The sequence below is a fragment of the Musa acuminata genome, chromosome BXJ1-11 (genome assembly GCF_036884655.1).
Source record: "Musa acuminata AAA Group cultivar baxijiao chromosome BXJ1-11, Cavendish_Baxijiao_AAA, whole genome shotgun sequence".
NCBI classification, from domain to species: domain Eukaryota; kingdom Viridiplantae; phylum Streptophyta; class Magnoliopsida; order Zingiberales; family Musaceae; genus Musa; species Musa acuminata.
Window position 1 is genome coordinate 11485382 of NC_088337.1, and position 16844 is coordinate 11502225.

The 16844-nt window shown below is 35.0% G+C and overlaps 1 protein-coding gene across 2 annotated transcripts; it reads left to right on the forward strand.

Annotated features, from left to right (window-relative positions):
- Nucleotides 1-386: 386 nt before the first annotated feature.
- On the forward strand, nucleotides 387-16409 carry LOC135597208 (chaperone protein dnaJ 10-like). Of its 2 annotated transcripts, XM_065089852.1 has the most exons (11): nucleotides 387-540; nucleotides 1025-1130; nucleotides 3407-3466; nucleotides 5691-5773; nucleotides 5979-6144; nucleotides 7200-7313; nucleotides 11268-11397; nucleotides 12205-12363; nucleotides 12459-12625; nucleotides 12770-12850; nucleotides 16117-16409. In XM_065089852.1, exons 2-11 carry the CDS (start codon nucleotides 1044-1046, stop codon nucleotides 16183-16185), a joined length of 1116 nt encoding a protein of 371 aa, XP_064945924.1. In that variant the 5' UTR covers nucleotides 387-540; nucleotides 1025-1043; the 3' UTR covers nucleotides 16186-16409. The 2 variants fall into 2 exon arrangements, with proteins under 2 accessions (XP_064945924.1, XP_064945925.1); XM_065089853.1 differs by lacking the exon at nucleotides 7200-7313.
- Nucleotides 16410-16844: the final 435 nt, after the last annotated feature.

The window sequence follows — 16844 nt, forward strand, 5'->3', positions numbered from 1 at the left end:
GACGAAGTATATAGGTTGAAAGAGTAATGAATGCAATTTTTCTTTTCATAATTAAAGAAAAATTAGATGTTCCTGTGAAAAATTTAATAAAAAAATTCTCAATCGGGACCGACCAATTGAAGACATTTGCGCGGGTCCCACGCTGCAACTGAGAAGGTCGGCAATCGACGTGTGGCTGCGGAGCCTCGGACTGCGCCAGTGGGTCCCAGACAGCAAACCCGTGACTTGGTCACGTGCAATCCAGAAGTTCCGCACGTTATCTTATTCCGTTGATTCCCGTCGTACAAAGACCGTCACAACAACCATGTAACGGCCGTCATATCCTGACCCGTTATGTACATCACATGTGAGTGCTTCGAGGCGAATATAACGGTCGTTATCTATAATATCGGACACGCTGAATCGGGTGTCAACGCGTCTGTTCTGCGGTGGAAGCTCTGCTTGCCCATCACACTGTAGCCTCAGCAGGAGCAGCAGCTCCTCCGTTTCCCGACGCCTTCCCTTGTTACTCTTCCCCGATCTCCCTCCGGAAAACCAAGGGTTCGGTCTTGTTCTTCTCATCGAATCTTTTGCCTTGTCCTTTCCTCCAAGATAACCCTAGATCTCGTTGATCAGGTTTTCGAGAACAATTTATCCAACACTATATCTCATTTACCATCTTTTTAGCTTTACGAGAGCAATTTTACTTCTTATCGGAAGAACACCCGGTCTTCGTTTTGTTTTCGATCTTGCTGTTTGGCTATCGATCTGATGTGTCGCTTGTTTCAAGTGGGAAATTTTCCAGTTTGATTACATTTCTCTTTAGTGCGTTGGTGTTGACATGTCATTCTCAAGAAAATCTTTTTTTTTCTTTTTTTGGATTTTAGTATCCGCGTATGGGATTTATTTTCGATTTATCTGGTATTTGACTTGAAATGAAGAAAGATTCAACTTTGCTTCAAATGTCTTGTTCGAAAGATTGACCTTTCGCTTGTTGTCCTTTTATGTAATATTTTTATTTGTTTGATTGAACTTTGTGTTGCAGGTAGGTTGAAATCAGGGTCATGGTGAAAGACACCGAGTACTATGATATACTGGGCGTCAGTGTTGATGCATCTTCTGCTGAGATAAAGAAGGCTTATTACTTAAAGGTGACAATCATGGCCCGTGCAAAGATATGGATCCATAGTTTTGATTGTTCACGGATTTCCTACCTTGGCATAATTCTCTGAAATTACTGAACAAATAGAAATGAACGGACCAGTGCACAGGACTTCTAACAATGTAGGTTTCAGAGTCTCTGAGTTATTGGCAATGATCCAAATAATTAAAAGTGTATTTTTTCAAGTATTTGTTAGCTGGATGCACTCCCAAACCAAATTGATCTAATGACTCTACAATTATTTATAAATTTGGTAATTGATTTGCAAGTTATTTCTGCCCAATCTAAGAAGAAATATAAATAATTAATAAGAAAAGCTGTCTCTTGCTCATCCGAGCTCCATTTTTCTTTTATATTTTCATCAATCTTCTCCTACTTGATTATTATTTACATATAAAAGAGTATAAAAGGTCCATAAAAACTATCTTTAACTTCATTGTTATTTTTGCCCTCTACAATATGCAAATTCTTTCTGATTGTTCTCTTAATCTAACGCTAGTCTGGATTTATTCCCCTTGTATGTGAAATAGGTGCTGATTTGATAATCCAAAAAGCTGTTTTTCTTAGCCATGTATTTTTTGTTTTCAAACACTCCATATGTTCTTGAGTTATAGTTTTTTTTTTCTTATCTAATATTGCTAATTTCTTATGATACTTTTTTGTTCATATATCACATAACATGTAAAACAAAACTGGCTTTCTGATTATGTTCTTTATTGATCTTACGTTTTTATCCCAAGACTACAATTTACCTATCTGCCACTAAGGGTCATTGGGCCACGATACACTTTAGCAGCGTAAATAAGCATTGTATTCATTTATATAGTTATTGAATCATCCTACATTTGCGTAAGACTACCTAGAACTAGAAGAATAAACCCAATATCAATCATTCTGTACTTGATCATACTTGTTCTTTAGTTTTGATTATTTTGACCAATCTATAATGAATGGTCTTCACACGTATTATTTTCTATAGTTTTTATTTTCTTGGTAATTTTTCTAGTATATATCTATTTGTTTCATCCCGTAATATTTTAGAACTGGTTCCAATTTTCTAGAGTGAGGAATCTAAGGTCCATTTGTGTAATAGACAATATGTGTTTGCACCTTTGTACCATGCCTGCTAGTGCTTTTCAATGGCTGTAGAATAATGTCAGTTCTAATTACAAGCGTGTAGATCGCCATGAGGATCATCATTTCATGACACAGGGGCATGTTAATGACTTTCTAGCATGGCATGTTACATGCAGTGCCACTAGATGGCTAAGCCAAATATTGTTCTAGCCATGTGTTGCTATTTTGGGCATGGCTTTAGATAATATTCATTTTGAATGCTAGTCTTATAAAGCTGATGACAAGTCATGTACTGAATAACTTTCAATAATATTTATTTTGAATACTGATCACACATTTGTCTGCAACTTACATTTTGAGTACTAGTCTCATAAGCACTAATAAATTTCTTGTGTGTTCTAGAATAAAAGGCCAAAAATTGATGCACCAAACAGTCTTCCCCTTTGAGGAAACGTTTTTCCCTTTAATTTTGCATATGATATTGCTAGAATAAATTTATTCTTCTCTGTTGGCTTCTTTGAAGAGTGATGTCGCCATAGTCCATAACATTTTAAAAAGAAGATGTAACTCAGTCCCCAGGACTTGTTCTTTTTCCTTCTAAGATTTTGACCTTCTCTTCTATGTACTGCATTCATTCTCTACTTCAAATAAACTTAAATGAATGGTACTTAAAAGATCAGGCATGTACATTTTCAAGATCAACATATGAACCAGATAACGAGTTAACTTATGATGCAACGATACTCCATCTGCCCCTTGTCCATTATATCCAAACTGACAAATAGTTGAAAACTTTGGTTTCAAAGGGATACGGGTGTGTTGTATGCCTGAAGCTGCAAGAAGCATGGATTGGGAGGCTCCTAGGTCCGAAGTTTCGATCAACATCAAAAGATCATAGTAATATGTCCAATTGTCACCCACATATATAATCATGGTATCTTCTCTCAATATTGAGTCTCATTCATGGTGTAACCCCATAATAAGCTAAAACAATTTTTCATGCCTTTTTATTTGGATATTCTAACTTTAAGATTACTTTTCTTAGATATATTTTGTATTGTAAATTTTGAATTGCTGGATCTTTCCCAAAACTCTAGATATTTGTTTTTCTCTGATTTAATTAATTTCAAAATACGAGTATTGATGTGATTGTTGAGATTTGCTCATTTTTGTCCATTCCTTATGTAGGCACGGGTGGTGCACCCAGATAAGAATCTTGGAGATCCACAAGCTGCTCGTAACTTCCAGGTGCTTGATGCTATCTTGATGGTCCTGGACATATTAGAATTGCAATTGGTCTTGATTGATTACATACTTTAGATCAAGGTGTGCAATACCGTACCGTACCGGTGTTTCGAGGTTGGCTCGGTACGGTACGGTACCGGTGTACTGAGCGGTATACCAGGACGTACCGAGCGGTACACCCTGGTGTACCGAACAATTTTATATATTTTTTTCATACTGTAGCACTGTAACACTGTTATAGTATAATACTGTAGCATTGTAGCGGTACTGGACGGTCCGCGTACCAGTATGCCGTCGGACCGGTACGTACCGCCCGTACCGGGCGATACCATTCGGTACTGCATACCATGCTTTAGATAATATATACCTTATTAGACAAATGCAAGTGTCTTTATTGCCAGCTGTGTTTAATATGGTTTCTTTAGTTAGAACAGTAAAATCTGAGCTTTAAACCTATGTTCTGGTCCAGTTGATTGATAGGATTTTTCATTGAAGTATTTTGGAGATTGGTTCATTATTAACTACATTATGTATGTTCCATTTGGGTGCATTGCAGGAACTTATTTGATTTGCCATCCTCCTAATAAACCATCCAATTCCATTGCAAATTAATCTATGAAAGTATGAGGGACTGACAACTTTCTAGTTTGCTTTGGATACTTGTTTTTACAAATTCCAAAGTGACATCATAGAAATACACTAAAACTTGCAGTTCTAAATTCTAATATTGCACACTATTCATCATAAGGACTAAATTAAGGGAAAGACAATGGTAAAACCTGAAGGTTGCACTTTGAAGCATCTCTGTCTCTTGGGGACCATCTTCCGCTAAAAATTTTTCTTTCTAGAGAACCCTGTGTAACAGAATATTTCATTACCATCTAGAGAAACTTTTTCTTTCTTGCTTGTGAACCTCTAAAAAATGTTTTTTCGAGTTAAGCTGAATTTTCAACATATCAACAAAGACATCATTTGCAAATGCATCATCCACAGTGATTCAGCACAATTGTCTTTTAGTTAAGTGGGCTGTTAGTTTGGCATAAGCAGACATTCATTCGCAAAAGCATTGCTCATTCAATTAGTTAAACAAATATTTTCTTCACATAATATTATATCACTATTTAGTGGGGCATAAACAGACAATGGAGTTTCTTTCTTATTGCATCCAATCTTCATGAATGAAGTGGGCTGTGAGGCATAAGTATCCTCTATGGTGATGAATGTTCATAAATTAGAAGGGCTGTCTATGTGATTTTTGTTTGTTTTTTTGGGCCATCGAGCTCTGTTGGGGCAATGCAACTGTAGGGTTTGTTGACTAGCTTCTCCAACTTAGAAGCAATATATAGCTACTATGTCTGATTAATCCTGTCTGTTGCTGCTATTTAGTTTGATAAGAGGTTACTTTTTCTAAACTAAAATAGTCTAATTTAACATCCTACCATGAGAGAATTCAAATAAGGATTTGCTACATTACAAAAGTATTTGATTACAGGAAGTAGTGACTGTTTGGTGCCTTCTAAAAGGCTTGCATATTTTTTAATCACCTTTTCATCATTGTTATTTTATATGGTAATTAAATTAAATTAGCAGCAATAGCGTATATGATATCTGTCAGTCACATCTAATTAGTGTCCTTGAGTCTATCTCTATCATGTATCAACACACTGTTTTATCATTGTGGCTTTTACTTAGCATGCATGTAATCTTGACTTTTGACGTGGATAAAATATTTACAAGAGTCTCTATTTTATAATCATGCCTATATTTTATATCTCTATTAGTTCCCCAAGTTTGATAGTTTAAGCAAATGACATTAACTTTAACTATAGAAAATGCTCTACCAAGGCTGTGATTTGTCTTCATGACATTGAAGCCCATTTCATCAATGTTTGTTACACAACCCAAATTTAGGCAAAACAAGGACTTGCTTAGATTACCAGAAAGATTAGGTGACATGTGAACAGCTCTACCATTTTGCATACAATGCAACCTCATGATTAGCAATCATGGAATACCCTAAAATGGAAATGACAGACTTTGTTCTTATGGTGTTGATTATCTCAACAGCATAAATAAGTTAATGAGGCAAGAAAGCAAACTTCCACCAAAATATTCAGTCCAACAGAAATTAGTCAAACTTGTTTGCAAATAAAAATTGATATGATTATATTGATCTCCAAGGTGTATTGTCAAATTATTACTGACTCTTATAATTTTCAATTTAAAGGTACTTGGCGAGGCTTATCAAGTCTTGAGTGATCCTGCAAAACGTGAAGAATATGATAAGCATGGAAAGGAAGGTGTTCCCCAGTAAGTCTATAAAAGAAAAACATGTTAAATTGTTCTACAATGTAGCTGTGTGGAATACAAGTCTGCAAATTGATCCTAGTTTCAAGTTTATTAAAAATATATGTCAGAAATAAATTAGGCATCCCTAATTTACCTGAGTTGATATTTATTATAATAAACATTGTTTAGTCATTATATTCATGTGGCTGTACCTTTTGTTTTTCAGGGATTCCATGATAGATCCTGCTACTGTCTTTGGGATGCTTTTTGGAAGTGACTTCTTTGAAGATTATGTTGGACAACTAGCCTTAGCAACCATAGCTTCCGTAGATATTGAAGAAGAATCACAGGTTCCAGAAATTCGGAAACAAAGAGTGCAAGAGAAAATTAAGGTATCTAACAATAATGAAAGATGTTACATTCGTTTTGGTATAATTGTGAGAATTCATTATTTTTCTGGCTGATCATAGTTACTGATTATTAACTAAATGGTATTTAGCTTCTGTAACTTATTATGTTAAAAAGATAAAGATTAATGCTGTGAAGTTTGTGAAGAAAATTTCTTACACTCCATGGTTCTGTTCAACTGTCTGTTCTTTTGCACCGTGACCTTTTTGTATAATAATTATAGAACCATATCTTATAATCCTGTGTCAGCCAACTGATATAGATAGTACCTGAGTGATTAGTGTTGGCATTTTATCTAACAAACTTGTGACTTATCTAGTGCTATGATTCTCTTTTCATATATTATTTTATCATTTATTCATGGCATTTTGCAGGGTTGAAAGTTGAAACCAAGAAATATTTATTACATTGCTGATGTCTCTGAATGTTTTCAATAAAATCTTCTTGTTGAAGTATTTTCATAATTTTTTTAACCTCAAAAATCTGATTTGATTATGCTCATAAAAATTTGCATAAGTATGTGAGGACTGAGGAGTGAGGACAATTGTTGGATTTTCATGGAAACAATGTCATCAAGTCAACCATAATATCTATGTGATCCTTGCTTTTACTATATTCTCTGCCAGAGAGCTATAAGTATATGCTAAAACATCATTAAAATATTTTCCTAATGAAAATGGTGCCTACTATCATGCCTCTATTACCAGAGACAAACCTCGAAACCTTTTGTGCTGCGAAGGTGATGTCTGAGGGATAGGCTAGGTATGGTTTTAGTCAAATTTGGGTCTAGGTTCCCATCATATCAAAATTGAGCCAAGATTTTTTAAAAATAGTTTAGGGGCACCTATGTTCCAGTCTGTCTTGTTTTTGTTTGCTAAAGAATTTCTGCTAGATGATCTTTCCTATAGATGCCTTTTTTCATCCTTGAAAACTTACGTACACGAGACTAATGAGATCTCAAATTTCTTTAAAAAATTGAAGTGCATTTCGGTAAAACTGTTACAGCATCAGCCTTTGAACTTATGAATCATAGTTTCAGGCAACTCACATTCAGCTAGATTTGCTGTTGGTGTTCCATTGGGATTCAACACAACTTGTACAAGCTTTTATGGCTGGAAGTATTTTATTCCCTTCTCTTTCTCTGCTTTCTAATGTATTATCTTCTACCTCTTATATGTTTCCGCTTTTCTTATTTTCTACTAATCTAATCAGTTTTTTTTCAATGGTAACAACTTAATGGTAGGCTAATGTCACATTATCGTTATGCAGTTTTTTGTGTTTCTTTGTTTTTTTTGGTCCTGACCCTACTGTCTGGTTTCTGGATCATGAGATTATAGTGAGATTTCATTGACATTTAGTACAAAAGAGTGATCCTGTTGGGAAATTTTCTTAACAAGTCTAAAGTGTAGTGAGATATTGAGAGCTCACAAACAAAATAGTTGGCATAAAAGTGATGGGTAATGTTATGAGATGAAATTAATTATGCTACAAAGCACAGGTCAGAACCTTACTACATGGTGAAAGCCAAAAATATAGAAGAAACTCAGGCATTCAAATTTGGAAGAACCATTCTTAAGGATTGAATTCAAAATCCCAACTGGAAAGATACTTAAAAAGTCTTGAGGTTGTAGAAAATTCTATCAATTTAGGAGAAAGTGATAAGATGCTATGGAATGTGATCAAAGGTCCCTTGTCACTGATTAAGTGGATATGGCATGTGTGTGATCAAAAGCTAAATTGAATCTATTATCTGTATTATATTTAATATAGATTTTCTAGATTCCTATACTTTTCTGATGGAGAATCAAATTTCTTCTTCAACTAGTTTGATCACCACTATGCAATGTCCGATATGTACTAAACTATTGCAAGGATGACTATATGATTTGATGCAATAGAATTAGGTTTATAAAAACCAAGTCATTCTTAGATCTAAAGTTCAAATAGAGGTTTGGTCATTATTTTCATTTTCTGGGTGTTTGTTTGTAGTTATGTCTAGTCCTGTTGTTCTGGTAAAGTTGTGCAAAGTTGAATATCCCCCAGTTACTTTCTATAGTCGTTGATCTAGAATATTATCTAAGAGAATCCGAAAGAGCTTTCAATTCTGCCAAAGAAGAATAAATAATACAAAACGCATGTCATCCCCATGCCATTCTCCACGTTGGATGATGGACACCAACATGGAACAATCGGCATTCAGAAAAAAGGGGTGCCACTGAAATCCTAAAAGAGAAAAGGTAAAAGGGGACAATTGAAGAATAAATCTGGCAGAAAGAAATGATCAACACTAGCCTGATTCCTCCAGTGTTCTCTCCTTTTCTCCCAACCCCACATGTCAAATCTTGGCAAACCAGTAAACAGGCAGTGTGAGGTGGATATGAAGCAACAAACTCAGAAGCCAGATGACTTTGCGAAAAATTTTGTGGTTCTTCAATCATTGCTTCAAAACATTTTGAGACTCTTGTATTACGTATCATATATATGTAGGACACATCACATAATATGAATATAAACGTTAACATTATTGGGCTTGGAGGCTTGTATGTAATTTGAAATTTTGACTAACTTCTTAATGTCTCAACCATGCTTTTGAAGTATTTTGTGAATGCTTGCTATGCATATCTCTGATTGTTTTATATATCATGATCATAGATTGTCTAAATTTTTCCAAATTTTATGTTGGCATTGAAGTATCATGTCTTGTACTTGACCATGCTTCATGCATAACAGGGTAGTAAATTAGTCAGCAATAAACTTACTATTTGACACTAAAGAGCTGTAGTTTAATCAAATAGATATCTCATGTAGATTAAATAGCTTTGGCATGATGTTTGATGAATTAATGAAATATTTTCTTTCAAGTCCTTAATCCTCTCTCTCTCTCATCTTATTTCTTTTTATCAGTTTCTATTTCTCAGTTAGTATAATCACATTTTATTCTTGTTGTCTGACTTTTGCTCCACTAATTTTTATTCATATGATTTTATTTTTATTTATTGTCTCCATTTATTTACAAGGCTAAATTCAATGACCATTCCCTGGTTCGTGTGAACATCAAGGTTCGCAATACCGTACCGTACCGGAGTTTCGACCTGGGCTCGGTACCGGTACGGTACGGTATACCGCTCGGTACACTCAGGTGTACCGAGCGGTATATTCAGGCGTGCCGAGCACTGTAGCATATGGTCCGCGTACCGGAAGTCTGGCGGACCGGTAACATATGGTCCGCGTACCGGAAGTCTGGCGGACCGGTACGTACCGCCCGTACCGGGCGGTACGGACCGGTACTGCAAACCATGGTGAACACTGCAAAAGTTTATTCTTAATATCAAGCCCACCATTTTACATCTGTTCAAGCGTCCCTAAGACTATCTTGTCAAAAGTTTGTGTTTATGTCTTGTCTTCCCCACATCATGCATTTCATTTCTATATAATACTACTTCATATAAATACTCACGTTATCGATACCATTGCTGCAAAACTTCATATTAGTTCACTTATCTTAGGGTGCATTTGAAAACACATTTGAAATGTGCACTGAAGGCTCAATACACATTTCAAATGTGAATTGGTGTTTGGTAATTTTTTTTTAAATCGCATTTGGCCTGGATGCTATATTAGAAATACTTAAAATGTTGATACTACCTTAGGATAGCATTAACATTTTAGAGTTTGTAGGATGCTAATAACCTAATATAATTTTTTAAATTATGAAAATACCCTATGACTTTATTTTAAATTATAAGATTGTCAAAATGATTTAGTGAAAAACTAACATTATATATATTTCTATAAGATGAAATTATATTTAATTTTTTAAGGGTTATTTTATATTTATTTATATGATTATATTTTTTATTTATTATATATTTAGGCTATACAAAATTTTTATAAGAATATAGATATATTTAGTTACTTATTAATTTAAATAAAAATATATTCATTTTAAGATAAATATTAAAAATATTAGAGGGGTAAATTTGTCAAAATATTCAATGGACTTTTGAAATATAATTTTACCAAACAACACTTACGTCAATACATTTTTAAAATGCAGTTTTTATCTATTGTTTACCAAACACTCAAAGTATTTTACAACTGCACATTCATTCAAATTCTGTTCTCCGACTGTCCATTAAAAATACAAATATGTTTTCAAACGTAGCCTTTGTACTTTTAAGGTTGAATTTAGTTGATATTAGGTCCTCAAGCCAGTTTTAAAGTGAAAAAAAAAAAAATTTCATCTCATCATAAATTATGACTAAATTTACACAATGTGCTAATGATACCATGGGATTTCCATGACCAACCAACCTCGTGACAATTTTGCTTTTAATCTTAGCTAGTGCAGAATTAATAGAAGCAAGAACAGAATTTGAAAAGTAATGAGAAAATAGGGAAAGGAAAACAGAGATATATTAGAAAGTGAGGGTGCTATATAAAGGGATAGAAGAAAGGAGTCTCTAGTGCAATGATTTGTTCCTGATCTTGACTTAAGTTCAGACAGACTTAAACTTTGTTAAATTATCAAAAACAAAACAAAATTGCAAAACACCAATGTAAAAGGAATAACTAAAACAGCTTCCTTGTATCAACAGCTACAGCTTTGCTTGACTTGAAACACCCGTTAATACATGCAAAAAAACCTGTCTAATTTTATTACCTCATGTGCCATTCTTAAATCTTTAATTTTCTCATCTGAGCTCATTTTTGTTTGGATCTGATTCCCTCTCACATTAGTATTGCTGCTGTTTGTTAGTTAAACATTTACTGCTACACTTTTCTTAATAGCTCCATCTTTCATGTTATTGCACCACCATCATTTTACTGATACACATGTTGTACCACCATCTTTCATGTTATTCGTAATGAACACTTGGCGTGTTCATTTTGTGCTTCTTTATCTAAGCAATATGAATCAGAAATCATGTAAGCATATAGTACTCTTGTAATGAAGATGAAATATTCTACATTTTCTAGTATAAATAATATGAGAATGTTCATGAAATACAGTCATGTCATAGACACCATATGTAGCTTCCATTATTAATGAGCTGTGCTTATTTTATAGACATATACAACAGTAACTTTTGATCTCCAAGTGCAGGAGTTACAGAAAGAAAGGGAACAGAAACTAGTCGAAATTCTGAAAGATCACCTGCATCTATATGTTTCTGGGCAAATTGAAGAGTTTGTAAATTGGGCAAACACTGAAGCTAGTCGTCTATCTCAAGCTGGTAAAATGCTTGGCAGCTTCTCTCCTCCCATTTGTTTCATTTCTTTCTGTGTTGTTCTTGTGACATAAAATTCAGATGGAAGAGTATCGTAAACAGAAAATACTTAACCAAGATGAAGGGGCAAAATAACCTGGCAAACAAGGTTCGCAATACCGTACCGTACCGGAGTTTCGACCTGGGCTCGGTACCGGTATGGTACGGTATACCGCTCGGTACACCCAGGTGTACCGAGCGGTATATTCAGGCGTGCCGAGCACTGTAGCAGTACTGCTACAGGGGCGGTACGGACCGGTACTGCAAACCATGCTGGCAAAGTAGAGAAGGGATTAGGAACCATGTCGAAGATATTGATATCATAGAAAGGGATCTTTTCTTCTTTTGTTCTTCTGATAGTAATATTATCACAGTTCCTGGTTTCTTCACCTATAGTTCTCTAAAATATTAAATTTCCCAATGCACTAACATTTTACTAGATTCAAGGTTAGCATTTAGAATAAAAATATTACAGCAAAGATGCAGCATTATCCATCACCCAGGTTCTAGGCTGCCATTTAGGCAGGCAATCACCCAACAATTAAATCTCTTCATTATAATTTTCTTTCACAAAAGACCTCTCTCTCTCTCTCTCTTATAATGCATATGTGGTACATTTCTCACAATATTTGAGATAAGAGTATGTTATTCAGAATGTGTGTGCACTGTGTGGAATGTATTAAAGTTTGCACTCATTCCATACATATTAGGCATCTTTTGTACTTGTAAATGATATTTCATTGAGAATTGCTCCTTTTCCTCGCTTATTTTCAGCTTTTGGGGAGGCTATGCTCCACACTATTGGGTATATATATGCCAGACAAGCTGCACGAGAGATCGGAAAGAGCAAGAGATACATGGGCATGCCATTTATAGCTGAGTGGGTGCGCAATAAGGGTCACCACATAAAATCACAAGTTAATGCAGCATCAGGTATTTAGGTGTCTTTAATGTGAATTTTCACTATTTTTTCGTGTGCTTTCATCATTAGGCTTTGGTTTAACACTCTAAATTGTATGATAATTTAGGTGCAGTCGCATTGATACAGCTTCAGGGAGGGATGCAAAAGCTTGAAGTGGGTGGAGATGAGGACATCATGAAGCACTTTGAAGAGAAAAAGGATGCAATGCTCAACTCTTTGTGGAAGATAAATGTGCTCGACATAGAATCAACCCTCTTACATGTTTGCCAAGCAGTAAGCTTCACTGCATCATTTCTTTGTGCAACATGTTGCATTGCATAGAATTACTATGATGGCAGTGTCAACAATGTATTTAAAGATCCTTATTGTGATTTAGAATTTTCCACCAACTAAATTTAGATTTCGGGTTGAGTTCAGGTTCTGAGAGATAATAGTGTTTCCAAGGATGTGTTGAAGTTACGTGCAAAAGCATTGAAGAAGTTGGGAACAATTTTTCAAGTAAGTGAAATATTTAGATGAAAACCTCATTTTTGTCAAGCTGGTTTCTGCCTTTCTGGACACAGCTCAATTAGATGGTTACATTTTGATGAGTCTGAAAGTAATAGATGGAAATTAGTAGTATTTTGAAATTTGAATCATAAATATCTTACGTGCATATAATTTTGTTTTCTCTAGATGATTAATGCTTTTTATGACCTTCATATTTTCTATAACAGCGTTCTTTAATAGGTGGTGACTTGCCCTAAAAAGGACCCTTTTCTCAATAATTTATCTGGAAACATCCCCCCTTTTTTAATACCATTTTTGCCCCTGAACTAGCTCATGCCCTCGCTACTGTCTCTGCCTTCCACTACATCCACCTCATCCTCTCCATTGATATCGCTGGCCTCACCAGCAACGATGGGATTGTCCCAAGGAAGGAGTCAATCATTGGCATAGGGGGAGGCAAGGGCCGAAGAGGAAGCTCTAGGTGATGAGAGGTTGTCACCCAGGGAGATGTCAAGATCATCAATAAACAAGGAGAAGAGCGAATGGGCCGGAGCAGGGGAGGAAAAAGGGGGAGGCTGGGGGTGGGGCTGGTGGCATTGACGGGAAAGATGGAGATATGGGAATGGTGGAAGTTGAAGAGGACAGGGAGGGCACAGACCAGTATAGGACAAGATCATCCGTTCGAAAAGGGATGCTGACAAGTAAAAGCCCAAAACCTGAGAGTTCTCTATGGAAATTGCCCTTCTTTCATAGTCACACAACAGCCAGTAAATTAAAGTGGCTTTATCTTACATTGCAAGTTTTATTAGCAAAATTGTGTTCAATTTTTTTCATTCAAAATAGTCTTCCATATGCAGCTGTGGTCATTCAGTTTATGTTAGAATTTGCTTTTACTTATGGCATGGTGATAGGATACTTGTTCAAATATGTTAACATGAAACCTTTCATGCAATATATTAACTTCACTCTTGTAAGTCTGCTCTAGAATCAATATTAAGCAGACGTTGCAGCTGTGGTCATTCAGTTTATGTTAGAATTTGCTTTTACTTATGGCATGGTGATAGGATACTTGTTCAACTATGTTAACATGAAACCTTTCATGCAATATATTAACTTCACTCTTGTAAGTCTGCTCTAGAATCAATATTAAGCAGACGTTGCAGCTGTGGTCATTCAGTTTATGTTAGAATTTGCTTTTACTTGATACTTGTTCAAATATGTTAACATGAAACCTTTCATGCAATATATTAACTTCACTGTTGTAAGTCTGCTCTAGAATTAATATTAAGCAGACGTTGCAGCTGTGGTCATTCAGTTTACGTTAGAATTTGCTTTTACTTATGGCATGGTGATAGGATACTTGTTCAACTATGTTAACATGAAACCTTTCATGCAATATATTAACTTCACTCTTGTAAGTCTGCTCTAGAATCAATATTAAGCAGACGTTGCAGCTGTGGTCATTCAGTTTATGTTAGAATTTGCTTTTACTTGATACTTGTTCAAATATGTTAACATGAAACCTTTCATGCAATATATTAACTTCACTGTTGTAAGTCTGCTCTAGAATTAATATTAAGCAGACGTTGCAGCTGTGGTCATTCAGTTTACGTTAGAATTTGCTTTTACTTATGGCATGGTGATAGGATACTTGTTCAAATATGTTAACATGAAACCTTTCATGCAATATATTAACTTCACTCTTGTAAGTCTGCTCTATAATCAATATTAAGCAGACGTTGCAGCTGTGGTCATTCAGTTTATGTTAGAATTTGTTTTTACTTATGGCATGGTGATAGGATACTTGTTCAACTATGTTAACATGAAACCTTTCATGCAATATATTAACTTCACTGTTGTAAGTCTGCTCTAGAATCAATATTAAGCAGACGTTGCAGCTGTGGTCATTCAGTTTATGTTAGAATTTGCTTTTACTTATGGCATGGTGATAGGACACTTGTTCAACTATGTTAACATGAAACCTTTCATGCAATATATTAACTTCACTCTTGTAAGTCTGCTCTAGAATCAATATTAAGCAGACGTTGCAGCTGTGGTCATTCAGTTTATGTTAGAATTTGCTTTTACTTGATACTTGTTCAAATATGTTAACATGAAACCTTTCATGCAATATATTAACTTCACTGTTGTAAGTCTGCTCTAGAATTAATATTAAGCAGACGTTGCAGCTGTGGTCATTCAGTTTACGTTAGAATTTGCTTTTACTTATGGCATGGTGATATACTTGTTCAAATATGTTAACATGAAACCTTTCATGCAATATATTAACTTCACTCTTGTAAGTCTGCTCTAGAATCAATATTAAGCAGACGTTGCAGCTGTGGTCATTCAGTTTATGTTAGAATTTGCTTTTACTTGATACTTGTTCAAATATGTTAACATGAAACCTTTCATGCAATATATTAACTTCACTGTTGTAAGTCTGCTCTAGAATTAATATTAAGCAGACGTTGCAGCTGTGGTCATTCAGTTTACGTTAGAATTTGCTTTCACTTATGGCATGGTGATAGGATACTTGTTCAACTATGTTAACATGAAACCTTTCATGCAATATATGAACTTCATTCTTGTAAGTCTGCTCTAGAATCAATATTAAGCAGACGTTGCAGCTGTGGTCATTCAGTTTATGTTAGAATTTGCTTTTACTTGATACTTGTTCAAATATGTTAACATGAAACCTTTCATGCAATATATTAACTTCACTCTTGTAAGTCTGCTCTAGAATCAATAATAGGCAGACGTTGCAGCTGTGGTCATTCAGTTTATGTTAGAATTTGCTTTTACTTGATACTTGTTCAAATATGTTAACATGAAACCTTTCATGCAATATATTAACTTCACTCTTGTAAGTCTCCTCTAGAATCAATATTAAGCAGACGTTGCAGCTGTGGTCATTCAGTTTATGTTAGAATTTGCTTTTACTTGATACTTGTTCAAATATGTTAACATGAGACTTTTCGTGTAATATATTAACTTCACTCTTGTAAGTCTGCTCTAGAATCAATATTAGGCAGAAGTTGTAGTGACTGTGGCAGTTATCTTTGTTAGAATTTGCCTTGACTATGGCATGGTGACAGGATACTTGTTCAGATATGCTACAAGAAACTTCTTAGTTCACTCTATCTATTAACTTCACTATTCTGAACTGTCCCATAATCAATATGGATTTGATCAAGTAGATGAGCAGAACATTGTAGTGATTGTTGCAGTTATCATGCTCATGTCGTCTAAATGTGATATTTCCTTTTGCGCAGGGTGCTAAAGCGATTTATAGAAGAGAGAACAGTCTTCGTGTGGAGAATGGCACCAGAGCCGTGCCATGAGTAGTAGTAGCCTTGTATCATATTTCCCACGTTGATGTTGATGGTGAAGGACACTCATGTTAGAAAGATAAATTATGGAGTATATTCATCTTGACTCCTTCCATGTACCGGGAGGAGGTTTGATGGGTGTTACCAAGTCATTTTTACTCAAGTTAATCATATTTTTTGTAAAAGGATTTGTGTGATCTATGGGTAATGTACCATGAGTTTATCTCTTCTCAGCATTTCTTTTTTATTCCCTTGTTGAATGTTTCAAGAATATAGAGATATAATTACTCAGTTTCTATATCAAAATTCTGTCATCAACAGTTTAGTACAGTTTCAGAATATTTTAAGCTAATTATTTGTAGTTAGTTACCTCTAATGCGTTGATACTTATACTTTCAAAAGTTGTATTGGCTTCTTATAGTTGCGAAAGTAAAAAATTGCCTTCTTATAGTTAGTTACCTCTAATGACATCAGTTTTATTGATGAAAATATAAAAATAAAAAGTAAAAATATAATTTTAATGTTTGGTGGTGGATGACGGTACAGTTGGTATCGATGTCGACGTAGTTCTCTGGCTGCCTTAGTTTTCGAGCTACAACTGCATCAGCATCGATGCAGAGTGACACGCTCCTCATGGAGGCAGGTGACGTCACGGTGAGAGTGAAACTTAT

Excerpts from the sequence above, each read along its gene's own strand:
- LOC135597208 (XM_065089852.1), top strand. The coding sequence starts at position 1,044 with ATGGTGAAAGACACCGAGTACTATGATATACTGGGCGTCAGTGTTGAT. Across the intron at positions 1,131-3,406 it reads AGAAGGCTTATTACTTAAAG|GCACGGGTGGTGCACCCAGA; the intron begins GTGACAATCATG and ends TTCCTTATGTAG. Across the intron at positions 7,314-11,267 it reads CTCTTTCTCTGCTTTCTAAT|GAGTTACAGAAAGAAAGGGA; the intron begins GTATTATCTTCT and ends CTCCAAGTGCAG.